The sequence below is a fragment of the Pseudophryne corroboree genome, chromosome 10 (assembly GCF_028390025.1).
Source record: "Pseudophryne corroboree isolate aPseCor3 chromosome 10, aPseCor3.hap2, whole genome shotgun sequence".
Taxonomy (NCBI): domain Eukaryota; kingdom Metazoa; phylum Chordata; class Amphibia; order Anura; family Myobatrachidae; genus Pseudophryne; species Pseudophryne corroboree.
In genome coordinates, this window is record NC_086453.1 from 193343369 (window position 1) to 193370668 (window position 27300).

General features: G+C 44.6%; 1 protein-coding gene across 4 annotated transcripts in view; it reads left to right on the forward strand.

Moving 5' to 3' along the window:
• The window catches only part of LOC134966338 (Golgi integral membrane protein 4-like), a 504615-nt gene that overhangs the window by 232452 nt on the left and 244863 nt on the right, over positions 1 to 27300 (forward strand). For all 4 annotated transcript variants that reach the window (XM_063943009.1, XM_063943008.1, XM_063943006.1 and 1 more), the window contains exon 5: positions 22935 to 23085. In XM_063943009.1, the coding sequence (XP_063799079.1) occupies positions 22935 to 23085 (151 nt within the window). The remainder of the gene's footprint in view (positions 1 to 22934; positions 23086 to 27300) is intronic.

Here is a 27300-nt window from a genome sequence, read left to right on the forward strand (position 1 = left end):
AATTGCCTGTGTTAGTGATGTCACCCCCTAGGGAGTCGACACCTGACTGGATGGTAGTAATTAAAGAATTACGTGACAATGTCAGCACTTTGCAAAAAACTGTTGATGACATGAGACAGCCGACAAATCAATTAGTGCCTGTTCAGGCGTCTCAGACACCGTCAGGGGCGCTAAAACGCCCGTTACCTCAGATGGTCGACACAGACCCTGACACGGATACTGAATCCAGTGTCGACGGTGACGAGACAAACGTAATGTCCAGTAGAGCCACACGTTACATGATCACGGCAATGAAGGAGGCATTGAACATTTCTGACACTTGTTATTCCACAATATATCCCGCACCAGACGCAAAAAATTATTAGTTTAATTTCATTACAGATTATACGGCAAAAAACCAGCTAATAAATATCTTTCTCCTCAGGATTTTAGTTTTCAAATGCTGGAGGTGCTCCTGCAATCAAGATTAGCCAAACATTAGACAACGTGTTTGTTGCAAAGAGGCAACAGAAAAGATAGATTGCTTTTTGGAGCACTCTTTTATAACAAGTTTGATATGTAATTTGATATGATTATAATGTTAAAACGTAACCTTTAATTCTTACTCCTAAAATAAAGGGGTTCGTCTGAGTAACATCAATTTATATGTAAATGTCACTCTTTGATGCATTGATATATTTGCATCCCCCGAAAAAATTATTTACATTATGTATATAGTACATGAATTGAATCAATGAATCAAGATTTCATACGTGGTAAAAATATTAATCTGAATGATCACTAGTGACCCATAATTGGATCGTCATCAATAATCCATAATTGAATAATTATATACATAAATTTTAATATATTAGATAAATTCATAAATCCCAATATATGTATAAGTCACAGCCTATAAGGTTTAAACTGTCAAAATACAAATTCAGCGTTTATTTAGCTCCATGCATCTGTGAGGTACAGCCTGTTTCAAAAAATGTATCAATATGGATTATATGTCACATTCTACCAGACTTCTGGATACAACTTGCATATATCCGACATTGTATCACTTTTACTTAGAATTGCCAAACCAATAATTCAAGCTATTTATATTCTAATCCAGGATGGTCTTAGAAGGCACTTCTCACAGTATCCCTGTTTGTTATTTACTGAATCTACATAGATAATCTCATATCCCGGATATAATCTTATTGTTTGTTCCATAAATCATGCACCGATGTAATTAAACAGTTCTTATCACTGTGCAGAAAGCTACCAATGTAGTAATAAATATTAGTGATGTGAATCATATAGACAAGTATATTTTATACAATAACATGACACACAAATGACATCCATGGAAAGTGGTTATAATGACAAAAAGTACAATCCGAGATGCCGTCCCCCTCATCTGCTGCCCTGTATCATCACAGAGCGGATACTGGGTGAGAGTAAGGGTTGTTGCCGGATTGATAGAAAGAGTAGATTCAGCGTCACTCAGTCACCCTGTATCTGGTGTTAGGTGGATCCTGTTACCAACGGCATTGCAAGATCCAAATTCGCCAGCAGGGGACAGGTGAACGCTAGAAAGGACAGATGAATAATATAGGTTATATTATAACCCCTGAGTAAATTGATTAAGGGAATACTTTATTGCCTGGATACTGTACAGAGTATAAATGTTGCCTGTAAGTTATAATTACATTTTCCAAACAGACATGTATCTATTTATCAGTATTATTGAGAGCTACTATAGTTTGGCACAAAAATTACTGGGCATAATACACAGGTACAAATTGTGTTACTAAAAAAACACTCGGCTGTGTCAGCAAAGGGTTTGATTAACGGCTTCCCCCGCTTTATCATGCCATGACCATAAGACTGTATTCTTTAAAATTGAGCTGAGCGGCTTCCCGAGTCACACACATATATATATACACACATGTAATTAAATGTCGCTCAAATTGAGCTTGTGATTATGGAATATGTGGACACAAATACTGCAACTTTAAGAGTTTTAATCAAAGCACGAGAATGGAATTACCTGTGAGTTGAAATAAGATATCCCAAACACACATGTACCTATACTTCCAACATTTCTTAAATCAATTGACTGCAGAATTTGTGCAAGCATTACTTAAATAAAATGACTGCAGAATTTGTACATATGATAATTGCCACACAGTACTAAGCAGAGTACAAGGATAACAGTTATATTGCCAATCTATATATTCTCAGCTGTATTCATCACAGGTGCAAAAATGGCAATTACTGCAGCTTTAGAATATACTTTTAAACACGATATAAAGGTTTATATATATGCTGAAATCGTACAGCCCAGATAAATATGTCTGTTCGTAAAAAAACCCGCTCAGAATAACCCGTAATTATAGGGTTTATACAATTGGCTGTTTCCGCTAAGAAACTGCTGGGCATGGTATGGTAATGCACATTATATTATCAATTAATTAGCACTTAGCTAATTGCCACACAGTACTAAGCAGAGTACAAGGATAACAGTTGTATTGCCAATCTATATAGTCTCAGCTGTATTCATCACAGGTGCTAATGGCAACTACTGCAGCTTTAGAATATACTTTTAAACACGATATAAAGGTTTATATATATATGCTGAAATCATACAGCCCAGATAGATATGTCTGTTTGTGAAAAAATGGCTCAAAATAACCCGTAATTATAGGGTTTATACAATTAGTTATTTCCGCTAAGAAAACTGCTGGGCATAGTGTGGTAATGCACATGTATATTATCAATTAATTAGCACTTAGCTGTATTTGCCAACAGTACAGTTAAAGGTAGCCATTCCATCCGTTTCTCATAAGCGGCTTCCTTTACTGTGCTGGGACGTGATCGTGTGGCTGCATGTAACTGCGGTCCTTAGGCTCGGACCACGCTGCTTCCCCCGCTGTGAGGTTCCGTGTCCCTCCGGCTGTGACTCATCAATTCAGACTGAACGTACGTTTCACCACGTCGGCTTGATCACCAGTCAGCCTCATTTTCTTAGCGGAAATAACTAATTGTATAAACCCTATAATTACGGGTTATTTTGAGCCATTTTTTCACAAACAGACATATCTATCTGGGCTGTATGATTTCAGCATATATATATAAACCTTTATATCGTGTTTAAAAGTATATTCTAAAGCTGCAGTAGTTGCCATTAGCACCTGTGATGAATACAGCTGAGACTATATAGATTGGCAATACAACTGTTATCCTTGTACTCTGCTTAGTACTGTGTGGCAATTAGCTAAGTGCTAATTAATTGATAATATAATGTGCATTACCATACCATGCCCAGCAGTTTCTTAGCGGAAACAGCCAATTGTATAAACCCTATAATTACGGGTTATTCTGAGCGGGTTTTTTTACGAACAGACATATTTATCTGGGCTGTACGATTTCAGCATATATATAAACCTTTATATCGTGTTTAAAAGTATATTCTAAAGCTGCAGTAATTGCCATTTTTGCACCTGTGATGAATACAGCTGAGAATATATAGATTGGCAATATAACTGTTATCCTTGTACTCTGCTTAGTACTGTGTGGCAATTATCATATGTACAAATTCTGCAGTCATTTTATTTAAGTAATGCTTGCACAAATTCTGCAGTCAATTGATTTAAGAAATGTTGGAAGTATAGGTACATGTGTGTTTGGGATATCTTATTTCAACTCACAGGTAATTCCATTCTCGTGCTTTGATTAAAACTCTTAAAGTTGCAGTATTTGTGTCCACATATTCCATAATCACAAGCTCAATTTGAGCGACATTTAATTACATGTGTGTATATATATATGTGTGTGACTCGGGAAGCCGCTCAGCTCAATTTTAAAGAATACAGTCTTATGGTCATGGCATGATAAAGCGGGGGAAGCCGTTAATCAAACCCTTTGCTGACACAGCCGAGTGTTTTTTTAGTAACACAATTTGTACCTGTGTATTATGCCCAGTAATTTTTGTGCCAAACTATAGTAGCTCTCAATAATACTGATAAATAGATACATGTCTGTTTGGAAAATGTAATTATAACTTACAGGCAACATTTATACTCTGTACAGTATCCAGGCAATAAAGTATTCCCTTAATCAATTTACTCAGGGGTTATAATATAACCTATATTATTCATCTGTCCTTTCTAGCGTTCACCTGTCCCCTGCTGGCGAATTTGGATCTTGCAATGCCGTTGGTAACAGGATCCACCTAACACCAGATACAGGGTGACTGAGTGACGCTGAATCTACTCTTTCTATCAATCCGGCAACAACCCTTACTCTCACCCAGTATCCGCTCTGTGATGATACAGGGCAGCAGATGAGGGGGACGGCATCTCGGATTGTACTTTTTGTCATTATAACCACTTTCCATGGATGTCATTTGTGTGTCATGTTATTGTATAAAATATACTTGTCTATATGATTCACATCACTAATATTTATTACTACATTGGTAGCTTTCTGCACAGTGATAAGAACTGTTTAATTACATCGGTGCATGATTTATGGAACAAACAATAAGATTATATCCGGGATATGAGATTATCTATGTAGATTCAGTAAATAACAAACAGGGATACTGTGAGAAGTGCCTTCTAAGACCATCCTGGATTAGAATATAAATAGCTTGAATTATTGGTTTGGCAATTCTAAGTAAAAGTGATACAATGTCGGATATATGCAAGTTGTATCCAGAAGTCTGGTAGAATGTGACATATAATCCATATTGATACATTTTTTGAAACAGGCTGTACCTCACAGATGCATGGAGCTAAATAAACGCTGAATTTGTATTTTGACAGTTTAAACCTTATAGGCTGTGACTTATACATATATTGGGATTTATGAATTTATCTAATATATTAAAATTTATGTATATAATTATTCAATTATGGATTATTGATGACGATCCAATTATGGGTCACTAGTGATCATTCAGATTAATATTTTTACCACGTATGAAATCTTGATTCATTGATTCAATTCATGTACTATATACATAATGTAAATAATTTTTTCGGGGGATGCAAATATATCAATGCATCAAAGAGTGACATTTACATATAAATTGATGTTACTCAGACGAACCCCTTTATTTTAGGAGTAAGAATTAAAGGTTACGTTTTAACATTATAATCATATCAAATTACATATCAAACTTGTTATAAAAGAGTGCTCCAAAAAGCAATCTATCTTTTCTGTTGCCTCTTTGCAACAAACACGTTGTCTAACATTTCTGACACTACAAGTACCACAAAAAAGGGTATTATGTGGGGTGTGAAAAAACTACCAGTGGTTTTTCCTGAGTCAGATGAATTAAATGAGGTGTGTGATAAAGCGTGGGTTTCCCCCGATAAAAAACTGCTGATTTCTAATAAATTATTGGCACTATACCCTTTCCCGCCAGAGGTTAGGGCACGTTGGGAAACACCCCCTAGGGTAGATAAGGCGCTCACACGCTTATCAAAACAAGTGGCGTTACCGTCTCCTGATACGGCCGCTCTCAAGGAACCAGCTGATAGAAGGCTGGAAAATATCTTAAAAGGTATATACACACATACCGGTGTTATACTGCGACCAGCGATCGCCTCAGCCTGGATGTGCAGCGCTGGAGTGGCTTGGTCGGATTCCCTGACTGAAAATATTGATACCCTGGATAGGGACAGTATATTATTAACTATAGAGCATTTAAAGGATGCATTACTATATATGCGAGATGCACAGAGGGATATTTGCACCCTGGCATCTAGAGTAAGTGCGATGTCCATTTCTGCCAGAAGAACGTTATGGACGCGACAGTGGTCAGGTGATGCGGATTCCAAACGACACATGGAAGTATTGCCGTATAAAGGGGAGGAGTTATTTGGGGTCGGTCTATCGGACCTGGTGGCCACAGCAACGGCTGGAAAATCCACCTTTTTACCCCAGGTCACCTCTCATCAGAAAAAGACACCGTCTTTTCAAACCCAGTCCTTTCGTCCCTATAAGGGCAAGAGGGAAAAAGGCCGCTCGTTCCTGCCCCGGGGCAGAGGAAGGGGAAAAAGACTGCACCATGCAGCCTCTTCCCAGGAGCAGAAGCCCTCCCCCGCTTCTGCCAAGTCCTCAGCATGACGCTGGGGCTCTGCAAGCAGACTCGGGCACGGTGGGGGGCCGTCTCAAGAATTTCAGCGCGCAGTGGGCTCACTCGCAAGTGGACCCCTGGATCCTGCAGGTAGTATCACAGGGGTACAAATTGGAATTCGAGACGTCTCCCCCTCGCCGGTTCCTGAAGTCTGCTCTACCAACGTCTCCCTCCGACAGGGAGGCAGTATTGGAAGCTATTCACAAGCTGTATTCCCAGCAGGTGATAATCAAGGTACCCCTCCTACAACAGGGAAAGGGGTATTATTCCACGCTGTTTGTGGTACTGAAGCCGGACGGCTCGGTGAGACCAATTTTAAATCTAAAATCTTTGAACACTTACATAAAAAGGTTCAAATTCAAGATGGAGTCACTCAGAGCAGTGATAGCGAACCTGGAAGAAGGGGACTATATGGTATCTCTAGACATCAAGGATGCTTATCTCCATGTCCCAATCTACCCTTCTCACCAAGGGTACCTCAGGTATGTGATACAAAACTGTCATTATCAGTTTCAGACGCTGCCGTTTGGATTGTCCACGGCACCACGGGTCTTTACCAAGGTAATGGCCGAAATGATTCTTCTTCTTCGAAGAAAAGGCGTATTAATTATCCCTTACTTGGACGATCTCCTGATAAGGGCAAGGTCCAGGGAACAGTTAGAGGTCGGAGTAGCACTATCTCAGGTAGTGCTACGTCCGCACGGGTGGATTCTAAATATCCCAAAATCACAGCTGATTCCGACAACACGTCTACTGTTCCTAGGGATGATTCTGGACACAGTCCAGAAAAAGGTGTTTCTCCCGGAGGAGAAGGCCAGGGAGTTATCCGAGCTAGTCAGGAACCTCCTAAAACCAGGACAAGTGTCAGTGCATCAGTGCACGAGAGTCCTGGGAAAAATGGTGGCTTCTTACGAAGCGATTCCATTCGGAAGATTCCATGCAAGAACAAATGGTCCGGATCGCATCTTCAGATGCATCAGCGGATAACCCTATCTCCAAGGACAAGGGTATCTCTCCTGTGGTGGTTACAGAAGGCTCATCTTCTAGAGGGCCGCAGATTCGGCATTCAGGATTGGATGCTGGTAACCACGGATGCCAGCCTGAGAGGCTGGGGAGCAGTCACACAGGGAAGAAATTTCCAGGGCTTGTGGTCAAGCATGGAAACGTCTCTTCACATAAATATCCTAGAGCTAAGGGCCATTTACAATGCCCTAAGTCAAGCAAGGCCTCTGCTTCAGGGTCAACCGGTATTGATCCAGTCGGACAACATCACGGCTGTCGCCCACGTAAAGACTTCCTCAGCAGACACGACCTCCACCCGGGGGAGTGGGGACTTCATCCAGAAGTCTTCCAAGTGATTGTAAACTGTTGGGAAAAACCAAAGGTGGACATGATGGCGTCCCGTCTCAACAAGAAACTGGACAGATATTGCGCCAGGTCAAGGGACCCTCAGGCAATAGCGGTGGACGCTCTGGTAACTCCGTGGGTGTTCCAGTCGGTATATGTGTTCCCTCCTCTTCCTCTCATACCAAAAGTACTGAGAATCATAAGAAGGAGAGGAGTAAGAACGATACTCGTGGCTCCGGATTGGCCAAGAAGAACTTGGTACCCGGAGCTGCAAGAGATGCTCACGGAGGACCCGTGGCCTCTACCTCTAAGGAAGGACCTGCTCCAGCAGGGACCTTGTCTGTTCCAAGACTTACCGCGGCTGCGTTTGACGGCATGGCGGTTGAACGCCGGATCCTGAAGGAAAAAGGCATTCCAGATGAAGTCATCCCTACCCTGATCAAGGCCAGGAAGGATGTAACTGCAAAACATTATCATCGCATTTGGCGAAAATATGTTGCGTGGTGTGAGGCCAAGAAGGCCCCTACGGAGGAATTTCAACTGGGTCGTTTTCTACATTTCCTGCAAGCAGGATTGTCTATGGGCCTAAAATTAGGATCCATTAAGGTTCAAATTTCGGCCCTGTCGATCTTCTTCCAGAAAGAACTGGCTTCAGTGCCTGAAGTTCAGACGTTTGTCAAAGGGGTACTGCATATACAGCCTCCTTTTGTGCCTCCAGTGGCACCTTGGGATCTCAATGTAGTTTTTGGGTTCCTAAAATCACATTGGTTTGAACCACTTGCCACAGTGGATTTGAAATATCTCACATGGAAAGTGGTAATGCTGTTGGCCCTGGCTTCAGCCAGGCGCGTATCAGAATTGGCGGCTTTATCCTATAAAAGCCCTTACCTGATATTTCATTCGGATAGGGCGGAATGGAGGACTCGTCCTCAATTTCTCCCTAAGGTGGTTTCAGCGTTTCACATGAATCAACCTATTGTGGTACCTGTGGCTACTAGGGACTTGGAGGACTCCAAGTTGCTGGACGTAGTCAGGGCCCTGAAAATATATGTTTCCAGGACGGCTGGAGTCAGAAAATCTGACTCGCTGTTTATACTGTATGCACCCAACAAGCTGGGTGCTCCTGCTTCTAAGCAGACGATTGCTCGTTGGATTTGTAGTACAATTCAACTTGCACATTCTGTGGCAGGCCTGCCACAGCCAAAATCTGTAAAAGCCCATTCCACAAGGAAGGTGGGCTCATCTTGGGCGGCTGCCCGAGGGGTCTCGGCTTTACAACTTTGCCGAGCAGCTACTTGGTCAGGGGCAAACACGTTTGCTAAATTCTACAAATTTGATACCCTGGCTGAGGAGGACCTGGAGTTCTCTCATTCGGTGCTGCAGAGTCATCCGCACTCTCCCGCCCGTTTGGGAGCTTTGGTATAATCCCCATGGTCCTTACGGAGTTCCCAGCATCCACTAGGACGTCAGAGAAAATAAGAATTTATTTACCGATAATTCTATTTCTCATAGTCCGTAGTGGATGCTGGGCGCCCATCCCAAGTGCGGATTGTCTGCAATACTTGTATATAGTTATTGTTACAAACAAATCGGGTTGTTTATTGTTGGAAGCCATCTTTTCAGAGGCTCCTACGGTTATCATACTGTTAACTGGGTTCAGATCACGAGTTGTACGGTGTGATTGGTGTGGCTGGTATGAGTCTTACCCGGGATTCAAAATCCTTCCTTATTATGTACGCTCGTCCGGGCACAGTATCTTAACTGAGGCTTGGAGGAGGGTCATAGGGGGAGGAGCCAGTGCACACCAGCTAGTCTAAAGCTTTTACTTTTTGTGCCCAGTCTCCTGCGGAGCCGCTATTCCCCATGGTCCTTACGGAGTTCCCAGCATCCACTACGGACTATGAGAAATAGAATTATCGGTAAGTAAATTCTTATTTTTATGTAAAAAAAATAAAATAAAATTCTGTGACATCATTCTACATCATAGCAGTTAATTAAAAAAAATAATATTTTTTTTCTCATACGTCCTAGAGGATGCTGGGGACACCAAAAGAACCATGGGGTATAGACGGAATCCGTAGGAGACATGGGCACTTTAAGACTTTGAAAAAGGGGTGTGCACTGGCTCCTCCCTCTATGACCCTCCTCCAGACTCCAGTTTTAAAATTGTGCCCAGTGAGACTGGACGCACTACAGGGGAGCTCTACTGAGTTTCTCTGAAAATACTTTTTTGTTAGGTTTTTTATGTTCAGGGAGGTTGCTGGCAACAACCTCCCTGCTTCATGGGACTGAGGGGAGAGAAGTATGACCCACTTCTAGTGAGTTCAAGGGCTCTGCTTCTGGCTACAGGACACCATTAGCTCCTGAGGGTTTGATCGCTGGGTACGCTCAGATGCTCGCTCCCACAGCCGGTTTCACCCCCCTTACAGAGCCAGAAGTCAGGTGAGTAGAAGAAGAAAGAAGACTTCATTGACGGCATTTTCCTGAGGTACCGCGCAGCGGGATTGCAGTAGGGACCAGTGAAGGTTGTAGGGAGCAGCGCTGGAGGGAGGGTGTAGGTAGTGGTGCGGGAGGTAGGGAGGGTGTAGGTAGTGGTGCGGGAGGTAGTGACGGTGTAGGTAGCGGTGCGGCAGGTAGGGAGGGGGCAGGTAGCAGTGCGGGAGGGTGGGTGTAGGTAGTGGTGCGGGAGGGAGGATGTAGGTAGCGGCGCGGAAGGGTTGGTAGCGGCGCGAGAGGGAGGGTGGGTGTAAGTAATGACACTTACTATTAGGCGGGTGGCCGCGGCCGCCATGGACTCACTGAACGCGGGAGCATTTCAAATGAAGCGCCGGCCGCCAGCCAACCAGAGCTGGCGGACCGGCGGCCAATCAGGGAAGCGGTCGCAGCAGTGGCTCCTGATTGGCTGCCGCTGCTGCGGCAGCTTCCCTGATTGGCTGCCAAGCCGCCAGCTCTGATTGGCTGGCGGCCGGCACTACATTTGAAGTGCTCTTGCGTTCAGTGAGTCCATGGCTGCCGCGGCCGCCCGCCTAATAGTAAGTGTCATTACTTACACCCACCCTCCCGCACATGCGCACTGTAATCCCTTGAATCCCGGGATTGGAAGCTCCAATCCCGGGATTCAAATCCCGGCATTTTTGGGCCTAAATCCCGGGATCCCGCCAATCCCGATCCTGGGATTGGCCTCCCTAGTCTGTATGTATAAGGAAAAGAAACCTTAAATAACGTTTCCTCCCTCTCATGAACTGAATACTTTATTTGATAAAGTCTGGGAAAGTCCAGACAGAAGATTTCAGATTCCCAAAAGGATTCCGGTAGTTTATCCATTTCCCAGTGGGGATAGGGAAAAGTGGGAATCACCCCCCATTGTGGACAAGGCACTATCGCGGTTGTCTAAAAAGGTGGCTCTTCCGTCACCTGACACAGCAGCCCTTAAGGACCCTGCAGATCGTAGGCAGGAGGCTACGTTAAAATCCATTTATACGACCACAGGTACACTACTCAAACCGGTCATTGCCTCTGCATGGGTGAGTAGTGCTATTGAAAAGTGGGCAGATAACTTGTCATCTGACATAGATTCCCTAGATAGGGATAACATCCTCTTGACGCTGGGTTATATCAAGGACGCGGCAGTTTACCTAAAGGAAGCTGCAAGGGATATTGGCCTTTTGGAATCAAAGGCCAATGCCATGGCAGTCTCAGCTAGGCGAGCATTATGGATTCATCAGTGGAATGCTGATACGGACTCTAAGAAAAATATGGAATCCTTACCGTACAAAGGTGGTGTCTTGTTTGGTGACGGCCTCGCTGATTTGGTGTCTACGGCTACCGCAGGTAAGTCATCATTTTTGCCTTATGTGCCTTCGCAACAAAAGAAGACACACCACTATCAAATGCAGTCCTTTCAGCCCAATAAATACAAGAAAGGGCGAGGTTCTTCCTTCCTTGCTGCTAGAGGAAGGGGAAAGGGGAAATGATCACCAGCCGTGGCGGGTTCCCAGGAGCAGAAGTCCTCCCCGACTTCTGCCAAATCCAGCGCATGACGCTGGGGCTCCTCTGCGGGAGTCCGCACCGGTGGGGGCATGTCTCAAACTCTTCAGTCAGTTCTGGGTTCGTTCGGACCTGGACCCATGGGTTTTACAAATAATATCCCAAGGGTACAAACTGGAGTTTCAAGACGTCCCCCCTCACCGATTTTTCAAATCAGCCTTGCCAGTTTCTCTTCCGGACAGGGAGGTAATTTGCAACACCATACAAAAGTTGTGTCAAAATCAGGTCATAGTCAGGGTTCCCCAGTCACAACAGGGAGAAGGCTTTTATTCAAGTCTATTTGTGGTTCCGAAGCCAGATAGCTCGGTCAGGCCAATCCTGAACCTGAAATCCCTCAATTTCTACTTGAAAAATTTCAAATTCAAAATGGAGTCTCTCCGAGCAGTGATCTCCAGTCTGGAGGAAGGGGATTTTATGGTGTCTGTTGACATAAAAGATGCCTACTTACATGTTCCCATTTATCCTCCACATCAGGCTTACCTGAGGTATGCAATTCAGGATTGTCATTACCAATTTCAGACGTTGCCGTTTGGTCTGTCCACGGCTCCGAGGATTTTCACCAAAGTAATGAGGGAAATTATGGTTCTCCTTCGCAAGCAAGGAGTCACAATTATCCCGTACTTGGACGATCTCCTGATAATGGCGAGATCCTGGGACCAGTTGGTGAAAAACGTTGCCCTGTCCCTGACAGTTCTTTTATAACACGGTTGGCTCCTAAACTTGCCAAAATCACAGTTGATTCCGGCAACGAGGTTGTCATTTTTAGGGATGATACTGGACACAGAACTACAGAGAATTTTTTTTCCGGTGGAAAAGGCTCAGGAACTTCAGAGCCTGGTCAAACAAATTCTGAAACCACCAAGAGTGTCAATCCATCAGTGCACTCGGTTGCTGGGGAAGATGGTGGCGACCTACGAGGCCATGCAGTTTGGCAGATTCCATGCCAGAGTATTTCAGTGGGACCTGTTGGACAAGTGGTCCGGATCCCACCTGCACATGCACTTGAAGATAGTCCTGTCTTCAAAGACCAGAATATCACTCCTGTGGTGGCTGCACAGCTCTCACCTCCTGGAGGGGCGCAGGTTCGGGATCCAGGACTGGATCTTAATAACCACGGATGCAAGTCTCCGAGGATGGGGGGCAGTCACGCAATGGGTCAACTTCCAAGGAAGATGGTCAAGCCAGGAAACTTGTCTCCACATAAACGTTCTGGAGTTAAGGGCCATTTACAACGGCCTTGTGCAGGTGGAACATCTTCTTCGCAATCTGCCCGTGCTGATCCAATCCGACAATGTGACAGCAGTAACCTACATAAACCGCCAGGGCGGAACAAAAGCAGAGTGGCAATGGCAGAAGTCACAAAAGTTCTCCACTGGGCAGAGAAGCATACAAGAGCGCTGTCAGCGATCTTCATTCCTGGAGTGGACAACTGGGAAGCAGACTTCCTCAGCAGACACGATCTCCATCCAGGAGAATGGAGCCTCCATCAATAGATCTTCACAGAAGTGACAAGTCGTTGGTGAATTTCTCACATAGACATGATGGCGTTGCGCCTCAACAAAAAGCTTCAGAGATATTGTTCCAGGTACAGGGACCCTCATGCAATAGCAGTGGATGCACTGGTTACACCATGGGTGTTCCTTCGGTGTATGCGTTCCCTCCACTTCCTCTCATTGCAAAAGTTCTAAGGATCATAAGAAGAACAAAGGTTCAAGCAATCCTCATTGCCCCAGACTGGCCAAGGAGGGCTTGGTATCCAGATCTTCAGGAATTACTCATAGGAGATCCCTGGCCTCTTACTCTACGCGAGGACCTGTTACAGCAGGGGCTGTGCGTATACCAAGACTTACCTCGGCTGAGTTTGACGGCATGGCGGTTAAATGCCAGATCTTAGCACAGAAGGGTATTCCCAGTGAAGTCATTACTCCCTTCCTGGCCTGAAGAAGTGTGGGAATGTCTAAACATTACCACCGCATTTGGAGGAAGTATGTGTCTTGGTGTGAATCCAAGAAGGCTCCTGCAGAAGAGTTTCAGCTAGGACGTTTTCTCCATGTTCTACAAGCTGGTGTAGAGACGGGCCTAAAGTTGGGCTCAATTAAGGTTCAAATTTCAGCCTTATCGGTTTTCTTTCAAAAATAATTGGCCTCCCTTCCAGAAGTTTAAACTTTCGTGAAGGGTGTGTTACACATCCAACCTCCATTTGTGCCCCCTGTGGCACCATGGGATCTTAACGTGGTTTTGCAGTCCCTTCAATTTCATTGGTTTGAGCCTTTACAGACGGTGGAGTTTAAGTTTCTCACTTGGAAAGTGGTCATCCTGTTGGCTTTGGTGTCCGCAAGGCGGGTGTCTGAGTTAGCGGCCTTGTCTCACAAGAGCCCTTATTTAATTTTTCATGAAGATGGAGCAGAGTTGAAGACTCGGCAACAATTTCTGCCGAAGGTGGTTTCATCTTTCCACATGAACCAACCTATTGTGGTGCCAGTGGCTACTGCCTCTTTCGTTGAGTCAAAATCTTTGGATGTGGTCAGAGCTATGAAAATCTATGTCTCCAGAACGGCTCGGGTTAGGAAAACCGAAGCTCTGTTTGTTCTGTATGCTCCCAACATTATTGGGTGTACTGCTTCCAAACAAGCCATTGCACGCTGAATCTGTAACACGATTCAGCATGCTCATTCCACGGCCGGATTACCATTACCGGATTCGGTGAAGGCCCATTCTACTAGAAAGGTGGGCTCTTCTTGGGCGGCTGCCCGAGGGGTCTCTGCATTGCAACTTTGCCGAGCTGCTACTTGGTTGGGTTCGAACACTTTTGCGAAGATTTACAAGTTTGATATCCTGGCCGATGACGACCTCAAGTTTGGTCGATCGGTGCTGCAGAGTCATCCGCACTCTCCCGCCAGTTCTAGAGCTTTGGTATAACCCCATGGTTCTTTTGGTGTCCCAGCATCCTCTAGGACATATGAGAAAATAGGATTTTAATACCTACCGGTAAATCCTTTTCTCTTAGTCCATAGAGGATGCTGGGCGCCCGTCCCAGTGCGTACTGTATCTGCAGTTATTAATTCTGGTTACACGCATGTTGTGTTATGTTTGTAGTCAGCCTGTTGCTGACATTAGTTCATGCCGTTGGCTTGGGTTCTGTTGAATGCCACGTTGGGCGGTGTGTTTGCGGTGTGTGTTGCTATGAATATCACCTTAGTTTAACAATAAATCCTTTCCTCGAAATTTGTCCGTCTCCCTGGGCACAGTTCGTATAACTGGAGTCTAGAGGAGGGGCATAGAGGGAGGAGCCAGTGCACACCCCTTTTTCAAAGTCTTAAAGTGCCCATGTCTCCTGCGGATCCCGTCTATACCCCATGGCTCTTTTGGTGTCCCCAGCATCCTCTACGGACTAAGAGAAAAGGATTTACCGGTAGGTATTAAAATCCTATTTTTTTAACTGCAACGGTCAGAATATAGCATCAAGCAGGAATCGGGCACCTGAATTAAAACAGGTTTGCTTCATAATGTTCTTTATATTAACATTTAGGACATACAGAAAATGATTTCTCTCAACTGAAGCCCCTTAAAACACACACCGTTATACAGACTGAGTTGTACAACATAGGCAGAGTTGGACATACAGATATTTGCAAAGATCTTCTTAAATATACGTAGTTAAATTACTTATATGATATAATGCATAATATGCTACTTGTTTATACTTTCTGCACAGTATATCTGGTACTTTAGCTGTTTTTATATCTATTTGCGACTCTTGATTTTTTTATTTTTTTTTAGCAGCTCTCTCAGCACTGTGCTTGTGTGCTCTTTGCTAAAGAGGGTGCTATTGTAATTGCCCCTGTCCCTGAAGCCTGCACTTGGAAGTATGTACGTCTAAAGTATGCCGATGGAGTTAAAGTTGTATTCTAAAGTGTATTTAGTGTTCAGTAGCGGCTCTCTGCAAGTTTGTTCACATAATCTAAATCAGACTACACAGTTCTGTGGCTACTGTACTGTAGCTTCAGCTCTGACTAATGGTGTGTACACACGGTGAGAGTTTTTCTTACGATTTTGACTATATAGTCAAAATCGTAAGAAAAGTTAGTGCAGATCGCAAGGTGAAAGTCCCCTTGCGATCCCGATGCGATGCCGATTTGCGGGCCCGCCCTGCTAAGCTAAAATACACTCCTCCATAACCGGGGATTAGTTGATCGCACCAGCAGCAAAAAGTTGCTGGCTGCGATCAACTCGGAATTATTTATTTATTTATTACCAGTTATTTATAGAGCGCACACATATTCCGCAGCGCTTTACAGAGAATATTTTGCCCATTCACATCAGTCCCTGCCCCAGTGGAGCTTACAATCTATAGTCCCTAGCTATCACACACATACACATTCATACTAGGGTTCATTTTTGTTGGAAGCCAATTAACCTACCAGTATATTTTTGGATTGTGGGAGGAAACCGGAGTACCCGGAGGAAACCCACGCAAGCACAGGGGAGAATATACAAACTCCACACAGTTAGGGCCATGGTGGGAATCGAACCCATGACCTTAGTGCTGTGAGGCAGTAATGCTAACCATTACACCATCTGTACTGCCCACCATAGTCCCTTGAAGGAGTTCCTAGTGTATAGTTGTTATATCCAGGGTCCTGGGTCTTCACCAGAGTGCGGTGTCATTAGTGTGAGATAGGCATTGGAAGTGACGCCAAGAAGCAAATCAGTTCACAAAAAATTGCATCTGCAAGGCTGTTCAAACGTCTAGTATTGGTCCGGCCACAAAGAGCTCAGCATCCAATTTTAGGTAAGTGACCAGGAATAACACTTGACGTGTTTCACTGCAGGTACTGCAGCTGTTTGTTTTAAATAAATGTGAGCCTTTCATTCAATCCATCTGCCTTTGACCTTAGTATTCTTAATTCCTAGCGCTGCTACTTTTTATCGTGTGTTTTTTTCTGTAGTTCCAACAGGACTGACTAGTCCTGTTTGTGTAGCAGCAGCATTAGAACAATAACTCTTTCTGCGCCTGATTATAACCTTGGTTATCCAATCTTGCTTTCATCAAAAACAGGCTGAAAGACGTGTGGAAAGTAAATCACACAGACATGAAACAGCATCTTCACAGTCTACACATGTTTCAGAGGGGAACACTTCAGAGGATGAGGACGGTCCCTTGCACTCTGAGTCTGCATACAGAGACGAGTATGAAGGTCCCAGCTCAGTAGATGTATATGAGCTAATTAATGCTATGAAAGCAATTCTATCCTTAGAGGAGGCAGCAGAACCTGTGTTAAAATCCAAGGCACCTGTGTTTAAATGTCCCGAAACAGTCAAAACTGAATTTCCAGAGTCAGAGCAGCTGACTGAAATCATGCAAGAGGATTGGGTTACACCCAGTAAAAACTTCAGAATTCTGAAAAAGTGGAATTCTCTTTATTCTCTTCAAGCTGGGGATTGTGTGAAAAGGGAGGTTGCTCCCAAGGTAGATACGCATGTCATTCGGTTGGTGCGTAAATCTACATTACCTCTGCCTTCAACATCATTAAATGATGTAATGGATAGAAAGATAGATGGTTTTCTAAAAACAGTTTGTTTTTTTTCCTTATCAGGAGCCGTTGTGTGGCCAGCAATGACTTCAACCTCGATGGCGAAAGCAGGGGCGGTCTGGGCTGATGCATTGGAAGATGACCTTTCGAGAACAGAAGTCCCATATTGCACATATTAAACAAGCAGCTGTCTTTATTGAAGGCGCAGCCTTGGATGTGGGTATAGCAGCATTTTAGGCATCAGCCTCAGCAGTAGCAGCACGCAGAGCTGTCTGGCTACATACATGGAAGGCTGACTCAGAGTCTAAAAAGGTACTAGAGTCTTTGCCTTTTGCTGGAGATATTCTTTTTGTTAAAGAGTTAAACAATATTCTGGAGTCAGAAGCAGACTCTAAGAAAGTGACGTTTCCTTCTACTTACAAGTCTAAACCTAATTTTCCAGCTTTTTGGTCCATTTGGACCCAAGGAAAAGTGTAAGGAAAGGGTTACGGCAAACAGTCCCAATCAGATATGTCTGGAAAGACTGAAAAGCATTTGGCTACCAGTAGGCCTGCTTCCAAACCAGAAGGTAAGCTATAAGCCTGATGGCATGGGCCTCCACCTGGGGGATCCCAGGGTGGGACGCCGACTTCTACTGTTTGCACAGACCTGGCAGCAGTCCACTACAGATGCTTGGGTGCAAGAAGCGGTATCTCACGGTTATGCGTTTGCCTTCAATAAACACCCTCCGCAAAGATTTTTTTGTACCAGCCCGTCTTCTGTGGAAATGAAGGCCAGGGCTTTATAGGGGGCATTTCAGAAGTTGCTACAATCAGGGATGATTGTACCATTCCCTCCTGCTCAGCAGGGACAAGGTTTCTGTCCCACCTGTTTCTAATACAGAAACCGAGTGGGTCATACAGGCCCATTCTCAATCTCAAAGCTCTGAACAAATACATTTGGTTGCCTCGTTTTCATGTGGAAACTTTACGTTCCATTATCTTGGCCATGGAGCCGAGGGATTTTATGGTATACCAAGATATCCAGGATGCTTACCTGCATGTACCTATAGTCCCATCCCATCAGTGCTATCTCGGGTATGGTATCCTCCGGCAACCTTTTCAGTTTCAGGCCCTACCATTTGTACTGGCTACAGCTCCAAGAGTGTTCACCAAAATTATGATGGTGATGGCGGCTTATCTCCGTCATCAGGGGATAAGAATTTTCCCATACCTGGACAACCTGTTAATCCTGGCTCATTCCCAGGAAACTCTCCAGGGCCATCTGCAGTTGACAATAGCCTGTTTACAAAGCCACAGCTGGCTCATAAATTGGGCAAAGTTATCCCTGCTTCCGTCACAACGCATGACGCACCCGGGGGCTGTATTGGATTCCAGGCTTCAGAGTTTTTCTACCACTGATTAAAATATCCACAATACAGTCAAGGATTCAGGAGCTACTACACAGTTGAAGTTTATCCATTCATGCAGCAATGCGAGGGATTGGATCTATGGTGTCAACGTACCTCATGGTGTAATATGCTCAATTCCACTCGAGGCCCCTTCAACGTCTGATTCTTTCCAGATGGAATGGTCTAAATCAGACTATAAAAACTCATACTATGGTCCTTCCTCTGGCAGTAAGGAGGTTGTTAGCCTGGTGGCTACAGACGTCCCATCTGGACAAAGGGTGACTCTTTTGGATCTCAGAGTGGGAGATTCTGACAATGAATGCCAGTCTTCAGGGCTGGGGAGCAGTGTCAGGAAAGTGTTGCTTCCAGGGGTAGTGGACCAAGGAAGACCGTTTCCTGCCAATAAATGTGTTGGAACTTTGGGCCATATATATGGCCTGTACTCAGGCAAAGGACATACTTCACGGAAAACCAGTGCAGATTTGCTTGGACAATGCAACGGCATTAGCGTACCACAATAATCAGTGAGGAACATGCAACAAAAAGCAATGAAGGAGGTAAGCCGCACGTTAAGGTGGGTAGAACTTCATCATCCGGCCGCAGTGTTAGTTTCGGGAGTACTAAACTGGGAAGTGGATTTTCTCAGTCTACACACCATTCATGCAAAGGAATGGGCTTTACACCCAGAGGTTTTCCAGATTCTGGTAAAAAAAAAAGTGGGGGCTTCCGGAGATAGGCCTCATGGCTTCTCGTCAGTACAACAAAGTTCCCGCATATGGGTCAAGGACAAAGGACGGTCTTTAAAACATCAAAAAATAATAACAAATATGTATACTTTCTAATACATGGAGGTGGACTTAAGCATACTCTGTGCACAGACGTGTAAAAAAACAAGCTCTATAGCTATATGGCTTAATGAGGTCAAAGAATGTTTTGAATCAAGTGTGGCTGCTGGTAAGACCCATATATTAATTGTTCCCAATGGATAGTCACTTTCACTGATTCTTTGAGGAAGCCCCTGTGGGAGGAGCGAAACGCGTCCGAAGTTGATTCTGTTGGACCCCAGCTGAAGTTAGACCCATATCACGAACTGGCTGCAGCATTCTTCTGCCTGGAATTTGTTTTCATACAAAGAGGAGCCTCTGACCGGTGCCTGCAAACGGCACGTAGAGGTGGATACTCGTGGAGCATCGCGACTGAGCAGGTTAAATCACAGCGGGCGCCATTGCAGGTGCCTTTATTTCCCGCAGCTCCAAGCCACTGCGGTGGTCGTCGGGATGCATTTGTGCTGATACCACTTGCTCACATCTCGCGTAAAGTTTCCGGTTACAAAAAGCTCATATCCATTCTATTGTTACATGTTGGATCTTCACATCATAAAGATCTTTGATACAAAGTGACTATCCATTGGGAACAATTAATATATGGGTCTTACCAGCAGCCACACTTGATTCAAAACATTCTTTGACCTCATTAAGCCATATAGCTATAGAGCTTGTTTTTTTACACGTCTGTGCACAGAGTATGCTTAAGTCCACCTCCATGTATTAGAAAGTATACATATTTGTTATTATTTTTTGATGTTTTAAAGACCGGTCTTGTTTTATTATATGTTAATTTATACAATAGTAAATATATTTTGAATTTATCAGGAGTTTGTCATTCTTGTCAGCCATATCTTGTAATTATATAACTATAGCGCAAGAGTTTTTTCAAATTGGAGTTTTGTGGTTAATTGCACTTGGGTGGTCCAGTGTAATTTATTTGACCTGTGAACCCCAGGTCATTAACTTTTTGCAGCTGAGTTTTACTATATTCAAAATGTTTTTTAACAGAAAATACTATTAGCGCCCGATATAAAGAGGTTTTTTTCAAGGACAAAGGAACCCAAAGCGACCTTCGTGGATGCTCTGTCAGTGAGATGGGACTTTCATCTGGCCTATGTGTTTACACCAATCTCCCTGTTGCCCAGGGTGATGCGAAAACTCAAACAAGGAAAGGGTGCCGTGATACTAATAGCTCCGGCATGGCCCAGAAGACATTGGTACACAGATCTTCAGAGGCTGTCAGTGGATACTCCGTTTCTACTCTTTCAACATCCAGATCTACTGTCTCAGGGTCCTTGTTATTACAAGCACCTGGATCGGCTGTCTTTGACGTTGTGGCTCTTGAGACTTACACCCTGAAAGCAAAAGGATTTTCACAACAGGTAATTCAAACAATGCTTAGAGCAAGGAAACCATCCTCTGCTCGCATTTATTACCAAATATGGCATGCTTATATTCAGTGGTGCAGTGCCAGGAAGCTTGTAGCTAGGTCTTTCAGAGTTTTCAGAATCATAGCATTCCTTCAGGCAGGAATGGATAAAGGTCTACGGGTGGCTTCCTTTAGAGTTCAGGTGTCGGCATTGACTGTATGTTTTCAAAAGAAAATTGCTAACCTACATAATGTTCGCACTTTTTTCCAAGGAATGCTTCACATCCAACCTCCTTTTGTTCCTCCTACAGCTCCTTGGGATATAAATTTAGTCCTAAAGGCGCTTCAAGTTGCCCCATTTGAACCACTGAGTCAAGTGGATCTTAAATGGTTGACAGCTAAGGTTCTCTTTCTACTGGCTATTGCTTCAGCTAGAAGAGTCTCAGATTTAGGGCCGTTATGTTGCCCTCCTTTTTTTATTTTTTATCCAGATAGAGCAGTTCTCAGAACCAAATCTGGATACCTTCTTAAGGTGGTCTCCAATTTCCATCCTAACGAAGAAATTGTAGTTCCGGCTTTCCAAGGGCCGGACCTTTCTGTGGGATATGCATCATTGGACGTAGTCCGGGCTTTAAGGATGTACGTTGATCATACCAGTGCCATCAGAAAGACAGACAATCTCTTCGTTCTCTATGGATTTCACAAGAGAGGATGGCCTACTGACAACCAGACATTGGCGAGGTGGTTTTGGATGACTATTTCAGTTGCATATTCTCAAGCTGATCTCCCTATTCTGGCTAATGTCTCTGCTCACTCTACTCGTAAGGTAGGTTTTTCATGGGCAGCACGATGTGCTGCTTCAGCTGAACAGATATGAAAGGCAGCCACATGGTCTTCCATTAACACATTCATTAGACATTATTCCTTTGATATCTTTGCTTCTCAGGACGCTGCATTTGGGCAAAGGATTCTCCTGTCCAATCAGGAGAGTCCCCTGCACTAATATTGCTTTGGGACATCCTAATGTTATCCTGTGGATAAGCTGTGGACCCTCAGGAGAAATATGTAGTTATGGTAGACTTACCGTCGATAACTTTATTTCTCCAAAGTCTACAGTATCCATCTGGATCCCACCCTGACTCACCTGATTTGAGGATCCTTATACTTACTAACCTCTTCCTTCTTGTATGGAAGAGTGTATGTATGTTTTTCTCGCCTAATTAGGGCTCTCAATGATGCTCCTGCCTTGAGCTTTGGAAAATAACTGAATTGCCTGAGCCAGGAGGCGGGGATATAGGAGACTGGCCCGTTACATTCTGGGAGGCCAAAAGCTTTTGACCGATTGGTGCCATTCCGCTAACACTACCTCATATCCCAATGTTATTCTCTGGATATTGTGGACTTCGGAGAAATAGAGTTATTGACGGTAAGTCTACGATAACTACATATTTTCTTTCTGGTTTTGACAATTTTTACATATTAGGCCTCTATATAAAATAATACTTACATAATAGTTTGGGAGTCAGTGGAGACAGAGGGGGTGGGGGTAGGTGCAGGGTGAAGGTTCCTTCAGCAAGGTTTATGTAAAATGACCATCGAAGTTTTCTTTCAATAAAGTTAGAACCATAATTAATAACAAATATGATCTAGACTCACAATACGGAAGAAATTACTTGCATCTGATTGAGGGGGATATTTACTAAGCTGTGAAGAGACTGGAGTAGTTGCCCATGGCAATCAATCAGAATTGAAGTAACATTTGTAATTTGCATACTATAAAATTATACAGAGCAATTGATTGGTTGCCATGGGCAACTTCTCTACTGGCTTACTTCTCCACTGTTTTCACTGCTTAGTACATCTCCACCATAGTAAGCCATACAGTGAAATTTGCTTGTATTGTTTCAACATGTAAAGTACAGATTCTAGTTTTTTTTTTTTTTTTTGTCTGGCAGGTATCTTGAGCATGAATATGTTAGTGTATTCTGTTTTTATTTTCATTTTATTAATATAATATCGTTGTCTAAAACATTACTTATACAGGTTGAGTATCCCTTATCCAAAATTCAAAATCCTAAATTTTTGGTTCCCCTACTGAAATAATGACACATATACATACATATTATATAATATATCTATATATACACATAATATATACAATATATGTCATTATCTCAGTAGGGGACCCAAAAATTTGGGATTTTGGATAAGGGATACTCAACCTGTACTATGTTTTTGTGTCTGTTGGTGTTTTGTATGTGCATTTTTTGTTTCTTAATACTGGTCTTTCATCACCTAGAACCAGAATGACGACATTAGGAAGCAGTTGTCTGACCTACAAGTCGAACAGAGTAATTTACAACTGGAACATCGCAAAACCATAGAGATGCACAACCAGAAATTGACCCAACTGCACAAAGAAAAAGAGATTGAGTTTCTCAGTCTGCAAGGTGATAGTTTGTCCATAATTACTAGAAATTTATTTGGAATCTTCAGACAACACTTATGGACCCTACGGGTGGACACTGGGCGATAATACTCCAAAATATGAATGATCTCGTTCATTAATGAACGAGATACCGTTCATATCTTTCAGTGTGGAGGCACCAGCGATGAACGATGCGCGACCCCGCGCTCGTTCATCGCTGGTGCCCCGTCGCTTGTGCATGCAGGCCAATATGGACGATATCGTCCATATTTGCCTGCACTGCTATGGAGCCGGGTGACGGGGGGAGTGAAGAAACCTCACTCCCCCCATCACTTCCCCACCGCCGCCGGGTCGCCCGTCGGTTGTATCCACCGTTGGGCAGCTCGGCGGCGGATCGCACAATGTGTAGGGCCCATTAGAAGCTGTTTAAATGAAATGCTATGTGCTGCTCTAGAAAGGGACATTGCTTCCACCAACATCACATTTCTCCTTGTATTCCATAGATGTATGCAAGGAAACTTGCAATGTTGTTACCTGTAATAAGTACAGTATATATTTATGCAGTTGGATCTCCCCCTTATAATTAAATCAACGTTCACATGGTAACCTGAGAGCAATGATTGTGGTGGAAACCATGTAAAGCCTCAGTTAATAGAGCTCAGGTACAACCTTAAGGTGGCCATCCACTACTCAGACTTGTCTGAACTGCAGATCACATCAGATTTCTCTTGAACTCTCCCAGGAGCGTCCCGGAAATCGGATCGGACCCTGGCTTTAATTTTCACTACATTCACTTCAGATATATCTGATGCAATCTATCATGTGCCGACAGATCGCATCAGATATATCTGATGTACACATGCTACTTGCGATTGATCTGATGCTGCTGCTGCCTCGTTCTGTGGTGGGCGGTAGTGGCCAGGGAGATGCCTGTCAAGTGACGCTTCAGATGAATCTGATCAGATACATCTGAAGTAAAAAAAACACTCTGATGTGCACCTGATTTCTTCAGATTCAGATAAATAGTTGGGGCAGCCTCATGGGGCCCATACACTTATAAGATAATCGGTGCTATCCTTTGATTTCGACCACATCTGTGAGAGAAATCGAAGGATTGAATGCACATTTCTATTTCGTCCTAGAGGATATTGGGCACTCTCAAAAGACCATGGGGTATAGACGGGATCCGCAGGAGACATGGGCACTTTAAGACTTTCAAAGGGGCGTGACCTGGCTCCTCCCTCTATATCCCTCCCCAGACTCAGTTTTAGAAATGTGCCCGGACGAGGGGGGGGGGAGGGGGAGGGGGGGGGGGGGGGGGGCGCCCTGGGGAGCTTGTTACCTCTATAAACTGGCTGGCAATGATATTCAGTGTCCAGGCACTGTCCGCAATACCTCCGCCAGGATAAATATATAAAATTAAGCGGGACGAAGCAGCCATGTTGGGGGCGGGGCTTCTTCCTCACTGCTCACTGGCGCCATTTTCCTCCTCAGTGAAGTCGCTGGTCCTTCCTCACCCACAGCAAGTACCAGGGGGCTCAAAACAGAAGGGGGGGGGGGGGCATATTTATTTATTATAAGTAAAGCGCAGCAGCTCTGGGACAATTATTAGTGTGGTCAGACCTGCTTATTTGGCGCTGGGGTGTGAGCTGGCTATTTCCCTTTGTGTTCCCTCACAGGCTTGGTGTGTGTGCTGTCTCTGGGTAGTCGACATGTCGGAGGCAGATTATCCTTCTTCGGGGGATAATTTATCAGGGACACCGAATGTTTTGGGGGTGGCCCTGTCGGCACCGCCGACTGCAGATTGGTTAACTACATTGAATGCCTTGCATGCTAGTGCCACGTCATTAAATAAAAAATTTGATCAGTCTGAATCTCAATCCCAGGTGTGGAAAAGATCAATGGAGAATGCTTTATTACAAATGCAAGACCCTGCGGGGTCGCACAAGCGTAGTTTTGACCAGTTAGTTGACATGGGTACCGACACGGACTCGGAGGCCGATGTCGATTATGCTGATTCTAGGTTGGACCCTAAATTGGCTAAGAGTATTCAGTATATGATTGTTGCTGTCAAAGATATCTTGAATATTAATGAGGACCCTATTACACCTGAAACCAGGGTCCTTATTTACAAGGAAAAGAAGCGCTCGGTTACCTTTCCTCCTTCTTTCGAACTGAACACTCTCTTTGATAGCATTATGAACAGCCCTGATAAAAAAATGTCTGATTCATAAAAGGATCAGGGTGGCATACCCCTTTCCCGAGTCTGATAGGGATACGTGGGAAAATCCCCCCCCACAGTAGACAAAGCCCTGGCGCGTTTGTCAAAACAGGTAGCCCTCCCTGCAGCCCAATCGACGGCCCTTAATGAGCCAGCAGACCATAAGCAGGAGGCTACCCTAAAGGCTATTTTCACTACTATAGGGACGCTGCTCAGGCCTCTTATTGCGTCTGCGTGGGTCAGTAGTGCTATTGAAAAGTGGGCAGACACTTTGTCTTCTGATTGGGATACTCTGGATAGAGATAACATCCATGTAACGCTTGGTTATATCAGAGATGCAGCTGCATACTTGAAAGGGGCTGCAAGGGATGCTGGCCTGCTAGGTGCTAAGGCGATTGCTATGTCTGTTGCGGCTAGGCGAGCGCTCTGGACTCACCAGTGGAATGCTAATGCTGATTCCAAGAGAAATATGGAGTCTCTTCCTTTTAAGGGAGGTGAACTTTTCGGTGACGGTCTTACTGATTTAGTATCAGCAGCTACCGCGGGTAAATCTACCTTTTTACCTTCTGTTCCTACGCAACAGAAGAAACCGCCACATTATCAAATGCAGTCCTTTAGGCCCAACAAGTATAGAAGAGGCCGAGGAAACTTCTTCCTGGCTACCAGAGGTAGAGGAAGAGGCAAGAGGGTACCCGCATCCTCCGGTTCCCAGGAGCAGAAGTCCTCCCTGGCCTCTGCCAAATCCTCCGCATGACGCCAGGTCTCCCTTACAGGGGCCCGCACCGGTGGGGGCACGCCTAAAGCTTTTCAGTCAGGTCTGGGTTCGCTCGGGTCTAGACCCTTGGGTATTGAGTATTGTGTCCCAAGGGTACAAACTGGAGTTTCAAGACGTTCCCCTTCACCATTTTTTCAGATCAGCCATACTAGCTTCGCTTCCGGACAGGGCTCTGGTCTGCGGTGCAGTACAAAACTTGTGTCAAAATCAGGTTGTGGTCCCGGTACCCCTGGCACAGCAGGGGCAGGGGTTTTATTCAAGCCTGTTTGTGGTGCCGAAGCCGGATGGCTCGGTAAGACCAATCCTCAACCTGAAATCTCTTAATTTCTTCCTGGTGAAATTCAAATTCAAGATGGAGTCTCTCAAAGCGGTGATCTCCAGTCTGGAGGAGGGGGAATTCATGGTCTCATTGGACATCAAGGACGCCTACCTTCATGTCCCCATTTATCCTCCTCAAAGTTTCCTGAGGTTTGCTATCCAGGATACGCACTACCAGTTTCAGACGTTGCCGTTTGGTCTTTCCACGGCTCCGAGGATTTTCACCAAAGTAATGGTAGAAATGATGGTTCTCCTGCGCAAGCAAGGGGTTACAATTATCCCGTACTTGGACGATCTCCTGTTAAAGGCGAGGTCCAAGGACAAATGGTTGCAGGACATTGCACTATCCCTGTCAATTCTACAACAGCACGGCTGGCTCCTGAACTTGCCGAAATCACAGTTAATCCCGACAACCCGGTTGGCGTTTTTGGGCAGGATACTGGACACGGTCCAACAGAGATTGTTCCTCCCCATGGAGAAAGCTCGGGAAATTCAGAGTCTGGTAAAACTCTTGCTAAAACCGAAAACGGTCTCCATTCATCAATGCATTCAATTGCTGGGAAAAATGATGGCGGCATACGAGGTCCTCCAGTTTGGGAGGTTCCATGCCAGAGTGTTCCAGTGGGACCTGTTGGACAAATGGTCCGGATCCCACCTTCATATGCACCGGAGGATAATTCTATCTCCCAACACCAGTGTCTCACTTCTGTGGTGGCTCCACAGCTCTCACCTCCTTGCAGGACGCCGGTTCGGGATCCGGGACTGGCTCCTGGTAACTACGGATGCAAGTCTCCGAGGTTAGGGGGCAGTCACGCTGGGGGTGAGCTTCCAAGGAAGATGGTCAAGTCCGGAAACGCATCTTCACATAAACGTTCTGGAACTGAGAGCCATTTACAACGGCCTCCTACAAACGGAACATCTTC